The sequence below is a fragment of the Dipodomys spectabilis genome, unplaced genomic scaffold (assembly GCF_019054845.1).
Source record: "Dipodomys spectabilis isolate Male_0828 unplaced genomic scaffold, ASM1905484v1 ptg000095l, whole genome shotgun sequence".
Lineage (NCBI taxonomy): Eukaryota > Metazoa > Chordata > Mammalia > Rodentia > Heteromyidae > Dipodomys > Dipodomys spectabilis.
Window position 1 is genome coordinate 31,146,531 of NW_024870772.1, and position 14,175 is coordinate 31,160,705.

At 49.2% G+C, this 14,175-nt stretch overlaps 1 protein-coding gene across 1 annotated transcript; it reads left to right on the top strand.

The window, feature by feature from the left end:
• The first annotated feature begins 1,062 nt into the window (after positions 1–1,062).
• On the top strand, positions 1,063–2,286 carry Gsx1 (GS homeobox 1). Its single transcript, XM_042685865.1, has 2 exons — positions 1,063–1,474; positions 1,901–2,286. Exons 1-2 carry the CDS (start codon positions 1,063–1,065, stop codon positions 2,284–2,286), a joined length of 798 nt encoding a protein of 265 aa, XP_042541799.1.
• The last annotated feature ends 11,889 nt before the right edge of the window (positions 2,287–14,175 follow it).

Sequence of the window (14,175 nt, forward strand, 5' to 3'; positions counted from 1 at the left end):
CCACACCCCACACCCCTTCTTTTTCTTCTTCTGTAGCTCCAAGGTTCCGTGGTTTGACTGGAAGAGCCGGTGAGCCCGGATCTTTGAAACAAAAGACTGGGCGTTGTGGCCAACACCAAAGTTAAAGCCATTTGAGAAACCCTGTGTGTGTGTGGGGGGGGGGGGGGGGAGACGTTACCAGAGGGACAGCGATGGGGCCAATACTGGATGCGAAACTGTGAGTCTTTCTCCCTTTCCAAAGGCTGAACCCCGACCCTTTCTCTGGAACCCCAACCCTACTTCCAAACACAGGGTGTGGAGAAAGGATTCCACAGGTGGAAATGTGAGGCCAGCTGCCAGGACGCTCCCGGGATGCAACTCCCGAGTTGAGTTCGGAGAACTGGCTGGAAGCAGTGTTGTTGGGAGCGGAGGGGGAGAATCTCAGAAAGGAGGGGAGAAGGATGGAGGGGTCCAAGGATGGAGCGGGCAGAGGGGATGAGAGTGTGCGCCCCTGGAGAATCTGTAGAAGAGAGGCAGCGGGGGATGTAAAAATCAAAAAGCTAAAAGGCCGGTCGCCAATGCAAAGCCAAAGGGGAGTGAGGAATAAAGAGAAAGAAAAGAATATTAAATCGCGGGAGAATGAGAAAATAAACCCGCAAAAGGGAGAGGAGGGGCGAGGGCGCCTGTTACGGCGTGGGTGGGGTTGACAAGAATAGAGTACATTATGCAGTTCATTTAGTTAACAAGTGAAATAATGAGGAAGCGTGCAGAGTGAATGCCAAGAGAAAAGGCACAAAAACCCTATTGAGAGGCCCCGGCCGCTCCTGGCGTAGCCCATCACATGGCAATAGTCCTATTTAAGCGGCGCCGCCGGCGCCTTTCAGCACCACTAGCGCTGGCCAGCACCCCGCGCTCTTTGGGCTGCGCCCGCGGCTGCAGCGACCGCCGCTAAAGCCAAGCCTCGGCGTCTCGGGGGCTGACGCAGCTGCGGGCGGCCGGGGCCTGGGGGAAGCGCGTGGAGGGCTCGGGGTTCCAGAGGGCGCAGGAGGCGTGCTGGCGGCGGGGCAGCCGCGCGCCGGGACCATGCCGCGCTCCTTCCTAGTGGACTCCCTGGTGCTTCGTGAGGCCGGCGAGAAGAAGGCGCCCGAGGGGAGCCCACCGCCTCTTTTCCCCTATGCGGTGCCGCCGCCGCACGCGCTGCATGGTCTCTCGCCCGGTGCGTGCCACGCGCGCAAGGCCGGGCTGCTGTGCGTGTGCCCGCTCTGTGTCACCGCCTCGCAGCTACACGGGCCCCCCGGGCCGCCCGCGCTGCCTCTGCTCAAGGCCTCCTTCCCGCCCTTCGGTTCCCAGTACTGCCACGCGCCCCTGGGGCGCCAGCACTCGGCTGTGTCGCCGGGGGTCGCCCACGGCCCCGCCGCTGCCGCCGCCGCCGCCGCTCTCTACCAGACCTCCTACCCGCTACCGGACCCCAGGCAATTCCACTGCATCTCCGTGGGTAAGCGGGGCCGCCATGCGGAGGCGCGGGGCAAGGGTTGGGAGAGCCTTGGGTGCGGTGCGGGGACAAGTTCGGGGGACTGTGAGGGTCCCCCATGGGGACCGGAGGGGGGCGCTCAGGGTTGTGGGTGGACGGAAAGCGGGGGACCATGACGCCTGAGACAGGGGAAGAAAATCCAGGTTCCGCAGGGCGGCGTTTAGGGAAACTTGAGAGCTGGGGTCCAAAGCGCTCCAAAAAGGCGCTCCAGGACCAAGTGAGAATGGGGATCTCGCTGTTTGGGCGTTCGCGCTGTTGCCGATCATGTTGAGTCGAAGAGGCGTGTGGGAGTCCAAGGGGTCCAGGGCTCCTAGACGCCTATCAGTAGGCGACTGAGGCCGAAACACTGGGGTCTGATTATTTCCCTCTGTGCATCGCCATCCTCTTTAGACAGCAGCTCCAACCAACTGCCCAGCAGCAAGAGGATGCGCACGGCGTTCACCAGCACGCAGCTGCTAGAGCTGGAGCGCGAGTTCGCTTCCAATATGTACCTGTCCCGCCTTCGACGCATCGAGATCGCGACCTACCTGAATCTGTCCGAGAAACAGGTGAAGATCTGGTTTCAGAACCGCCGAGTGAAGCACAAGAAGGAAGGCAAAGGCAGCAACCACCGTGGCAGTGGCGGTGGTTCGGGTGCGGGTACAGGCGGGGGCGCACCGCAAGGCTGCAAGTGCGCCTCGCTGTCCTCCACCAAGTGTTCGGAGGATGACGATGAATTGCCCATGTCCCCGTCCTCCTCCGGGAAAGATGATCGGGATCTCACGGTCACTCCGTAGGCGCGCGCGCGCCCCTCCCTTGGCCCGCCGTCCCTGGACTTCCCCGCACCTCAAACACTGATCCTGGACTCCATGCTGATTCCTAGGCACCCGATGCCGATTGACTGCCTCGCACGGATTTGGTACGGCTTTGCAGAGCCGCCCTCCCCGTCCCCCCCCCCCCGCCGCCCCCCAGCTCTGCGCAGAACTGAGTGCTTAGCAGAGTCCCAATGGTGGTGTCCCGGGCAGAGCGTGCAAAGCAAACTCCAAGCTGTAAATCCTGCAGTCTTTCTCGGCAGAGCAAGCTACTGGGCTCTGCTGGCACGCTCGCCCCGGGCATCTCCTCGCCAGCCTTTTCTGGACTGGCCCAGGCCTCCTCGCTTTCTCTACCCTCTTCCACCCTCTATCAAGCAGAGCCTTTCAATCGTTGGATGTCTGTTTGCTTCCTTTAATATTTCTTTGAAGGCTTTCTTTCCCTCTCTACTTTTTCCTGTGATGATTTATCTACCATTTCCAACACATTTATGAAGCTTACCCCCTTTTCCCCCTCCCTGCCCACCCTCGTCCTTCCGTGGGCCCATTTGTCCTTCAGTCAGGCTTTGGTATTATATTGGAGAAGCCTGATTCAATGTATTACCTTTATGCTTTGCGTTCCCCCAAACATAGATCTCCCCACGTACCCCTCTCTCTATGACTGCCCGCGACTCCACCCACTCACCCCAGGTCCCCGGGCCATCCGGGCCTAGCTGTGTAATTGTAAGGTCTCTGTAATGCCAGAATATATTTATTTATTTATTTATGTACAAAAATTTTAAATAAACTTTTTTTTTCTTAGAAATTGTCCGTGCTTCTGTATCCAAGGCTTTAGTATCGACTAGGCACAAGTGAATCTGGATCGCTCCTCCCTACTGGGGTAGGTTCTTCACCCCACTTCTGGGGAGACCCCGCTTCCACCATTCAGTGCCCCCTCGGAGACGCCCCCTCCCCCCCCCCCCCCCCCCCCCGCCTTTGCGCTTCCGAGCTTTTTCTATCCGACTGCGCACCGCGCGCGGTGGCGCTGAAAATCCAGCGAGGGAACGTCCAGCCTACGTCCCCGGTGGCGCCTCCTCTAACATCTAGGGCCCTTTACTTTGCCTTGAGGCAAATTCTGTTAGCCGGTCCCTAGTCCTGGACCAGTCCCAAGGAGAATTCCGACTGTCGGGCGAGATCCTATCAGGGGGCGAGGGCGGGGGGGGGGGGGGGCGGGATTGCCCGGGAGGGGCTCTGTTAGCTCGAGGACTTCCTGAGCCCACCAACTCGCGTTACAGCCCCATAGCCCTGAACAACTTGAGTCCACAACTCAGTCCTCCTCCTCTAGATTTTCGAGCTGCACAGTGCAAGGAAGAGGTGTAGGGAATTCTGTGAAGACTGAGGCCAAAGCACACAGCCACGGAACAGCCATCTTTCTACAGCTCAGGGAACCAAACAGCGGGTCCAGCTTCTCCGATCTCCCCGGAGACTGGAAAGGTCCTGGAGAACTGGGTTACTTCTTTTTCTGCAGAAATACTTCCAACCCTTAATACCCCTAAGAAGCCCTAGTCTCACTGTATCTACTAGGCTTAGCAAACCAGTGCTTCTCTGGTGGCAGAAAGGACGCTCTAATTGGAATTGGTCAACATTTGTGAAGCTCCTTCTAAAGTCTTCTTTTTCATACATCCTCCTTCCGTACCAGGGTCGGACTCCAGTTCTCCCATAGCAAGGCGGGGTTCACAGAGAAGGCATTTCTGGTCCTTCCTAGAACAGCTTGGGTTGAGCTGTAGACGGAGGGTGTGGGATCCCATTTTTTAACTATTTCAACTAGCAAGTCATTCTCCACCCACGCATCAATCGGAGGCCAAGCTGCTGAGGGCATAGTATAAATAGAATCTCAACTAATGTTTTATGATTGTGGAAATTGTGTGCTTGGCTGATGCTAGTTTGGGTCTGGTGAGCATCGTGGGGCTTCCTTCGGCCCCAGTGAAGTCCATCTTGTCTGCCTTTGGACAGGATTTAGGGACAGACTCATCAGTGGAGTGGTTTGTGGTGAATTAGCAAGCGCTGGTTTAGATCCAGGCTCTCCAGGAGAGGATGGCTTCTGCTCAGATCACAGATCTGAGGAGCACTCCACGACCAAATATCCTTCCAGACCCACCAGCACAAAGAGGTGTCTGAGTGTGTGCGTGTGTGTGAAAGAAAGCAAAGCTAAGAGAGATGTGAAAAGAAGCCACTCATACACCTGAATACACCTACTTTCTGCCTCTTTCAGCTTTGTTAACAGGGCTCCTGCTAGGAGCCCAGGATAGACCTCTGTGAACAGGTCTGCGCTGGCTCGGTTCTCCCAGGAGCGCTGACAGCATTCAGTTCTTCCTCTGGGCGCCCCCTACTCAGGGCTGCCTGTTCATTTTCCCGTCCTGCTCCTAGGTTTTGCGCTATCTTGTGCGCTGCCCTGGCGAGCAGAGCAGCGGGAGGAGAACGCAGTCTCCAGTGGCGGTGCTGATGGCTCCCAAAGCGGTGTACAGAACGTAGTGCTTCCAGGGCTGTCGCATGCAGGGTAGCGATCAGCCTTGGAAGTCCCAACGGGATTCTCCCCAAACACCTCTGTGTGTGTTAGGCAGGAAGTCAGCCACTGGCCTGTGCTTTGGCCTACACCGCGCCTGGGTGCCTGGGTTGGAGCCAATGCAGGGCTGACCTCCTCGAGAAGCCACTACAAACCAAAACTCCTCTTCCTCTGGAGAAAAATCCAGCCTCCAGCCACACTGTTCCGAGATGGAACTTGAAATCCGAAAGGCAGATTGTGAAATTAGAATCATGCTGGGGCTTGGGGGAGGGGGGTTGGATGAAATTTTCTGTGAGTTAGCATTTCACACACAAGTCCACATTCCAATGGGAATTTATTTCAGGCACACTCTCGTCCCCCCTGTGAAGTTTAGTGGCTAGGCGTTTGAGCCACGCTTTGCACAGGATCGCACCACCCTTTACTCAAACTGGGCAATTTCATTTGGCAAGCCACTCATCCTTCTTAAGTCTCTGTTAACGGAGATTGTACTGATAGTTCCTTTACAGGGTCGCTGTGCAATATTTAAGGACATAATTTACACACGGTGCTGACATAGTAGCTGTAATATTGTAGTTGCATTGAGATTGTTACTTGCAATGCTTATACCTGTGCCTGGCACAGAGCTGGTGATAAATTAATGAATTATGAAAGGGGACCAGTCACAAGACTTACACCTGAGTCCAACACTGAAAAACCAAATGGAAACATATTCCAGCTTCCTAAAATTAGTAGATCAGATCACACACACACACACAGACACACACGCACACATGCACACACACACACGCACGCAAAAACACACACACACACATACATACCAAGCACTATTCAAGGATCAGGGACTGGGAATTACTTTAGTCCAAACAGAGTTCCATTTTGCACCTTGGTTTGTACCAGTCCCTCTATCTTGTACTATTGGCATCTTGGGCTGGATAATTCTCCACTGTGGGGCTTACCTTTGCATTGCTGGATACTGTGCAATGTCCCGCTATCTACCTTAAATGCCACCTTCTCCCACTTACAACAACCAAGAAGAAATGTCTCCAGGTACTGCCAGAAGTCCCCTGGAGAACAAAATTGCTTCCAGCTCAAAACCCTGACCTGGATGGTTTCTGCTGAGGTATCTCATGAGCCAGGATTTGGTAGCCCAGCTCTGAGCATACATCTGTACCTTCTGCACTTGGTAAGAGACACCCTGTGGTGTGGAATGAGAGGCGGAAAGGGGAAATGAAAGAAGGGTGGGATGAGTTCAAAGAGCCAGCAAGATAACCCTTTTTCTATACTGGGAGCATCTGTTTGTTTAGACAGCCTCAGACACACAGGTGGAGAGGGTGGACCCAGAGATGAATTGGCTGAGCTGTTTACAGCACTAACAGGACCTTCCTGAAAATATTCTATTCATATGCTTAATGGCATCCTCTTCAGGAGGACTCATAACTCAGAGATCAAGCATTTGTAGTAGTACAATTTTAGGGATCAGAGATATATCCCCCCAACTCTCTCACACACATACATGCATGTGCACACAGTAACACACACACACACACACACACACACACACATTTACTCAGCACCATTATAGCTCTTCCTGGAGCTATATCTTACCTGTTCTGTCAGTGCCTAAGAATCTGAAGCTAGAAATCAATTCCTCTTGATTAAGATCTCTCATCTTTGCTTCAAAGACAAGCACCCCTGAAAATAATCATCAAAGAGGGTTGGGGTGTTGTTGTGAGAGCCCACGCTTAGCATATGTGAGGCTCTGGGCTGAACCTCCAGCACCAACCAAAAGAGGAAAAACAACAACAACCAATGAGCACTGACAGACACATACTTTTTTCTGATAGAAAACTCTGAAAGGCCCTGAGGATGATGACCAAGGGAGCTAGAAGAGCTGCAAGGATGGGGAAAGGGCAGTAGGTTCTAGAGGGTTCTAGAAATCTATCTGGCACCAATCTGTGTTGCCTGGGGCCACTGGCCTCACTCCTGAAGTCAGAGGATGAGTAAGTATGTGTAGCAGACTCTTGCAGAAATGGATTTCATTCAGAAGGCTAGAAACAACCAATTCCACGAGCATCAATATCATAAATCCAGCATTTCCCCAAATTCTCACATGGTAGTCAGTGATGAGCTCCTAACATAGTGGTCCACAGGTATGCATTCCAAGTCCCCCAGAGGATGCCTGAAGCCCTTTAAACAGTACCACACTTGTATGCACTTTGTTCCTGTACATGTGCACATATGATGAAGTTTAATTTATAAATTAGGCACAGTGGGAAACTAACAACAGCTAATAATAAAATAAAACTCATTACAGAGGGCTGGGAAGGTGGCTCAGTGGTAGAGCGCTTGCCTTGCATGCCTGAGGCCCTGGGTTCGATCCCTCACCACCACATAAACAAAAAGAAAAAAGCTGGAAGTGGTGCTGTGGCTCAAGTGGTAGAGTGCTAGCCTTGAGCGGAAGAGCTGAGGGACATTGCCCAGGCCCAGAGTTCAGGCCCCACAACCGGACCCCCCCAAAAAAAAATCATTACAGAATTTTATAATAAGGGTTATTTTAAAACCTATCTATTGTTTCTTTCTAGAATTTTCCACTTACTGTTTTTGAGCTGAAGTTGAGCACAAGTAACTAAAATCAAGAAAAGTTAAACAGCATATATTAAGGCTACTGTACTAACAGGTGTGTGTGTGTGTGTGTGTGTGTGTGTGTGTGTGTTTGTAGAGGGGAGCTCTAAGGAAGATTAAATAGAAAGCTGGTTCATCTAGAAAGGGACCAGCCTGAATACTCTGCTTTAGTGACCATCCAGTCATCATGAACAAAGACCTGCTGCTAGCAGCCTCCTTTCTTTTTTTTTTTATTGTAATAATATATGGTATTTAATTTGGTGTATGCGCTATGTAACCATTTTTACCATGTAATAGTATGGAAATTATTCATGAAATATTTTATATTCTTTATTAGTATGAATTAGTTGCACATAATGGTTTCATTATGACATTTTATATATGCATATAAGGTATTTCAATCATATTTAACTCCTTACCACTTACATTTATGCCCTTCTGCCCTTCTCTCCTCCAGCTGGTCCCCTTCCTATTTCCTAATTTCCTCTTCTTTTTTGTCTCAGTTCTTATCCCTCATTCAAAAACACAGGCAATGGAAAAATTGATATTCCATAATCTAGTGCAGTAGAATTAGACACGTTTGAAGTCCATTCCTCCATGTTTTTGTGAATCTCAAAATTGCAGGCAGCACACTTCTGAACCCTGTAGTTGAGCTCACCATCCTAAAGCCAAGAGATATGATTGTGGAAACAGATGGTGTTGTCTTCCAGAGACTGTTTTCTGTATGGTTGTGTTTCAATTAAATCAACTCTGGACACCAGAATCTGAATTTCCCATAACCATTGCATGTCACAGAATACTAGTCTTTTGATTTGTTTCAACTATTTGATAATGGAAAGGAAGTCTCAGGTGCTAGGGTATATATGAAAAAAGGTCAGTATTGGCTATGAGTCTGCTAGCTTCTAATTGAAGATCTCTTTGATGATGTCCGTACTATATTGTCTAGGCTTCTGCAGATTTATGGAAATCATGAAAATAAGTGCTGCCAGGTCACTAATTTGGTTGTTCTTTTTCTTTTCTCTCTTTCTTTCTTTCTTTCTTTCACCTTCCCTCCTCCTCCTCCTCCTCCACCTCCTCCTCCTCCTCCTCCTCCTCCTCCTCCTCCTCCTCCTCCTCCTCCTCCTCCACCTCCTCCTCCTCCTCCTCTTCCTCCTTCTTTTGGCTTGGGTGCTGTCCCTGAGCTTCTTTTGCTCAAGGATAGCACTCGACTACTTGAGCCACAGCTCCATTTCCAACCTTTTCTGAGTAGTTTATTGGAGGTAGGAGTCTCACAGACTTCTGCCTGGGCTGGCTTTGGACCTCCACCCTCAGACCTCAGCCTCCTGAGTAGGATTACAGGCAAGAGCCGCTGGCACCCAGCTCTTTGGTTGTTCTTTTTTGTGATTTGAGCTATTCTACATACTTCATGTGTCAAATTTGATCTTTTGTAAACTTTATTTTTTTTCAAATTTTTTATTGTGATTAAGTGGTTACATAATTTCCCAAATTTCACAGTATTGTGGGATTGTGATGCTTAGTTAAAGTCACAAACACCTTCTAACTTTCATGGAGCAAATTGTCTATCATGGTCTATAACATTTATGAGTTCTATGAGCTTTGCAATACAGTTATTTCTTCCACATTGGGTGATATGTACATTTCTTTTGTTTTGCTGGTCCCTCTTTCCCACTTGTTCCCTCCCTCCCATCGCTGCCATTGAGTTGCTTAGTTCATTTTGGTCAATGTCCAGTGCAGCTGATGGGTCCCGCTGTTGTATGTTTTTCCCTGATTCCCTCTAGTGTTTTTCCCTGATTCCCTCTAGTTCTGTGTCGTCCTCCTGGTTTCCCTCCGGTGTGCATATATTTACCATATATGTGATCAGAAGCATGGGGTTATTTAGTAGTGATTCAACCAGATGAGTGGAAGTCCTTTGTTTCTTGTTAATTTTGTCGTATCACCTTACATTTTGGATTTAACATCCACTTATCAGGGAGACCATGTGCCGTTTGTCTCTTTGCTCTTGGCTTACCTCGCTCAACATGATTTCTTCTAGCCCCATCCATTTCCCTGCAAATGCCATTATTTTGTCATTTCTACTGGCTGCATAATATTCCATTTTGTATAGATACCACAGTTTTTGGATCCATTCATCTGTGGTGGGACATCTGGGTTGCTTCCAAATCCTGGCTATTGTGAATAGTGCTGCAATAAACATGGAGGTGCATGTGTCCTTGTATACTGGTTTCTGTTGTTCAGTATAGATGCCTAGAAGTGGTATGACTGGGTCATAAGGGAGGTCAATATTTAGCTTTCCGAGGACCCTCCAGACTGCTTTCCAAAGTGGTTGTATAAGTGTACATTCCCACCAGCAGTGTAATAGGGTTCCTCTTTCTCCGCATCCCCTCCAGCATTTGTCGTTGGCTGACTTGAGGATGTGGAACATTCTGACTGGGGTAAGGTGGTATCTCAGGGTTGTCTTTATTTGCATTTCCTTCACCACCAGGGATGGTGAACATTTCCTCATGTGTTTCTTTGCCATTTTCATCTCTTCATCTGAGAAGTCTCTCTTTAGTTCCCTTGCCCATTTAGTAACTGGTTTGTTAGGTTTGGGAGGGGTTAGTTAGCAGTCTTCTATCAAGCCCCCAGGAAGGCTGGAGGCTCTGAGACTCCCTTCTCCCAGGCTGGCTTCTGGGCTCCTTCTCTTGAGCAGTGGGTATTCTCAAGTCAAGAAAGGAAGTATTGGGGTGTTGGGGAAGTGTTTGGTTTAGCATTCCTTTTGAGCAGCAGAGAGTTACTTGAGGCACTCAGGAGTTCAGCCCTGCCCTGCCAAAACTCAGGGTGCAACTGGTCAGGTGGGGGTAGGTCTTGAGCCAGTCAGGGCTTGCTCCTGGCATCTTTGCAGGAAGGAGTTTCTCTGCTGTTCTGGTTAGTTGAGCTATTGGTTCTACTGAAAGGGGCAGCCCAGGGGCCCCCTTCATGTATTCTGTTTACAGAAAGTTGCCAATGAGTAAGTAGCAAATGCCTACATCCTTGGATCACAATTATGTGACTTTCTATAGCTGCCCTATTGGTATTGAACTGAGCACCTTTAAGATTGGAATGTTGAGGTTAAGACCCTAGTCCTGCAGAATGTAACTACAATTGGAAATAGCATATGAACATGCCGGGACTTAGACTTGAACTCAGGAATTCAGGGCCTCGGTGCTGTCTCTTAGCTTTTTCATTCAAGCCTGGTGTCCTACCACTTGGGCCATAGCTCCACTTTCATCTTTTTGCTGGTTAATTGGAAATAAGAGTCTCACAGACTTTCCTGTCCAGGAAGGCTTTGATCTGTGATCCTTAAATCTCAGCCTCCTGAGTGTGAGCCACCAGTGCCTGACTTAAATAGAATCTTTAAGAAGGTAGTATCGTTCAAAGAAGAAGACATGAGGACACCAACACATAGGAAAGACCATATGAAGATAGAGGGAGAATCTGGGCTTGGTGGTAACATGCCTGTAATCCTAGCACTGGGAAGGCTGAGGCAATCAGATTTTGAGTATGAGGCCAGTCTGGGCTATATATACAGTGAGAACTCTTATCTCAGTAAAATAAACAAAAAGACATGAAGAATGTGGCCTCCTGCAAGCCAAAGAGTAAACCTTAGAAGGAACTCAACACCTTGATCTTGGATCTTTCAGCCACCAAAATTGAGATGGTATCTGTTGCTTCAACTGCCCAGCCTATGGTACTTTGCTATGGCAGTTATAGCTGACTAATACAAGTTCTGATGTGAAAGGGAGCTCTCTGGAACTTCTCTGCTAATGGAAGACTATTTGAAGATGGTGGAGGAAGCAGTATTGGACTGGGCTAAGGAACCTGATGTCTCTGTGACAGCAGGCTACACATTGGTCATGGTGACACCAAGGCAAGAGGATCACAAGAGGATTAGAAACGTGAGCTATAACGTAAGACCCCATGTCAAAAGAGGGGAGGAGGGAGAGAGGAGAAGGAATGATAGAAGGAGGGAGAAAAGAAAGAGAAAGGGAGGGGACAAAACGGAAGGAAAAGAAAAGAAAAAGAGAAAAGAGGGAGGGAAAGGAAGGGAAGGAAAAGAAAGGGAAGGGAGGGGAGAGGAGAAGAAAGAAAAGAGGAGGAGAAGGGAAAAAAGAAGAGGAGAGGAGAAAAAAGGAGAGGAGAGAAGAAGAAAAGAGAAGAGATGGGAGGAGAGAAGAGGGGGGAGGAGAGGAAGAGAGGAGGAGAAGAAGGGAAGAAGGGAAGGGAAGGAGAAGGGAAGGAAAAGAAGAAACTATGTCTTGACCACTATGTCACTGACAAGTTCTATAACTTTGGGCAAATCCACTGACCCCCTTCCCTCGTCAGGGTCTGTAACATACATTAGTTTGGGACTTTCTGCTTAGCATCCATCCTCCTGCAATCTGATTACTGCCATCTAGATTTTGTTTTGTCAAATGTGAATTAAGATTGATTCTGGAAAAGAGCATCTATTGAAGTAGATACTAACATCTCATGGAAGTTTCCATATACAGGACCCACCCATTATCAAATCAAACGGAGACCAGTAATTTTTTTGTGTATGTGCCAGTCCTGGGGCTTGAACTCATGGGCCTGAATACTGCCTCTGAACTTCTTTTGCTCAAGACTAGCACTCTAACACTTGAGCTACAGTGCCACTTCTGGCTTTTTGATGGCTAATTGGAGAAAAGAGTCTCATGGACATTTCCTTCCCCAGGCTGTGATCTTCAGATCTCAGCCTCCTGAGTAGCTAGGATTATAGGCATGAGCCACTGGTGCCCACCTTAGAGACTAGTAATTTACTGCTCAACCCACGTGTTGACTCAGGCATGGTGATAGGACCTAGTTTTAACTAACTGAGCCTTTCCCCTAGAAATCTGACTAGAGTGGAGAGTAACCCAGAGGTAAACATCCTTCACAGACTGGTTCCTGTGGCCAGGATATTAGGAGCCTCCCCAGAGTGTCAAATGACTGCTAGCAGTTGTAGAAGTCCTCGTCCAGGCCAATACTCCAAGGTGGCTTTTGACAGGATGGCCACACATAAAACTGGCTAAGTCCACCTTCCTTCCCTGCCAGATCTCCGAGCCATTTTCACCAGATTTCTTGTTGGTTCTAGAAACTATCAGATGACTTTCCCTTCCATGCCTTTTTGGCCTACCTACCCATAATTCCTTTTGGTTGCTTACAACCACAATGCTGAATGGTAATTACATCATATATGAACTGGTGAGAGCCTTCAGTATCGTGAACAGGCTGGGAGAAGTATGATGGCTTGAACCCCTGGGACTGAGCATCAGTCCTGACTTGGTCTTCCTGTCCCTGGGTTCTTTGAGAGTATTGTCATGCCTTTTCTCTGGGTACACTGAGCATTTATGTTTGGGGTAATGGTTGTGGGCAACATCATACAGTGGTATAAGCACAAGTCACAGCTAGAGCAAGAACTGGCCTCTTCTTGGAACAGCTCTGGCTTTCTGAAAGCAGCAAACATGGTGTTCTCTCTCATTTTGCACACCTGCAGGAAAAGCCCGGCCACCATGACACCATGCCCAGGCTGTGCCCATTTACATACATTCATGCACTCACTCACTCTTTGAGTATAAGACATACTCCTGATTTTTAACTTTTGTCTCAAAGGCCCTGTCAGAGTTAAGAATATACTAGAGATACCCTCTCATTCTACATACAACCCTTTTTTTTTTTTCGGTCAGTCGTGGGGCTTGAATTCTGGGCTTGGGCACTGTCCCTACATTCTTCAGCTCAAGGCGAGTGCTCTACCACTTGATCCACAGCACCACTTCCAGTTTTCTATTGGTTTACTGGAGGTAAGAGTCTCACGGACTTTCCTGTCTGAGCTGGCTTTGAAACACAATCCTCAGATCTCAGCCTCCTGAGTAGCTAGGATTACAGGTGTGAGCCATCAGAGCCAGGCTACAACCCTTTTTATTGCAGGAGTCAGGCACGGAATTCAATCTGCTCATGGCAAAAAAAAGAAAGAAAGAAAGAAAGAAAAAGAAAAAAGAAAAAGAAAAAGGTTTTCCTCTGGAACTTCAGGGACTTAGAGATGCATTCAGATGCGCTGTCCTTGGCTCTCCTCTCTCTCTCTCTCTCTCTCTCTCTCTCTCTGCCTTAGTCTCATTCTTCCCTACTGTCCAGGCTTCCTCATTGCATGGAAGGAGTATGGGGATAGAGGAAGGGAATAAAGGAAGGGTTGCAACAACCCACTCCAGTAACTGCCCCACCCCAAAAAGCAAGAGTCTCCTCCTTCTACCTTTCCTCTCTTCCCCCTCCATTTTTCTTCTCTCCCTCCCTCTCCCTCTCTTTCTCTCACCCTTTCTTTCCTCTCTTCCTCTCTGTTTCTCCCTCTCTTCCCTTTCTCCTCTCTCTGCCTCCTCTCTCCTCCCTCTCCATCTCTCCCCCTCTCTTTCCAACTCCCTCTGTCCTTTCTTTTTCCCTTCCCTCTCTCCTCCTTCTCCTTCTCTCTCTCCTGTCCCTCTCCTTTTCCCCCCCTCTCTCTCCCTGTCCTTCTTCTGGCTTCTCTCCCTACTCTCTCCCTTTCCTTCCTTCTCTCTCTCCATCTTCTTCCCACAGTTTCTCTCCATCTCTCTCCCCCTCTTCCTCCCTCTAGATCTCTCCTCTCTCCCTCTCTCTCCCCCTCTCTCTCCTGCCTCTCCTTCTATCTCTCTTCTCCCCCACCCCTCTCCCCTCTTTCTACAAGAGAC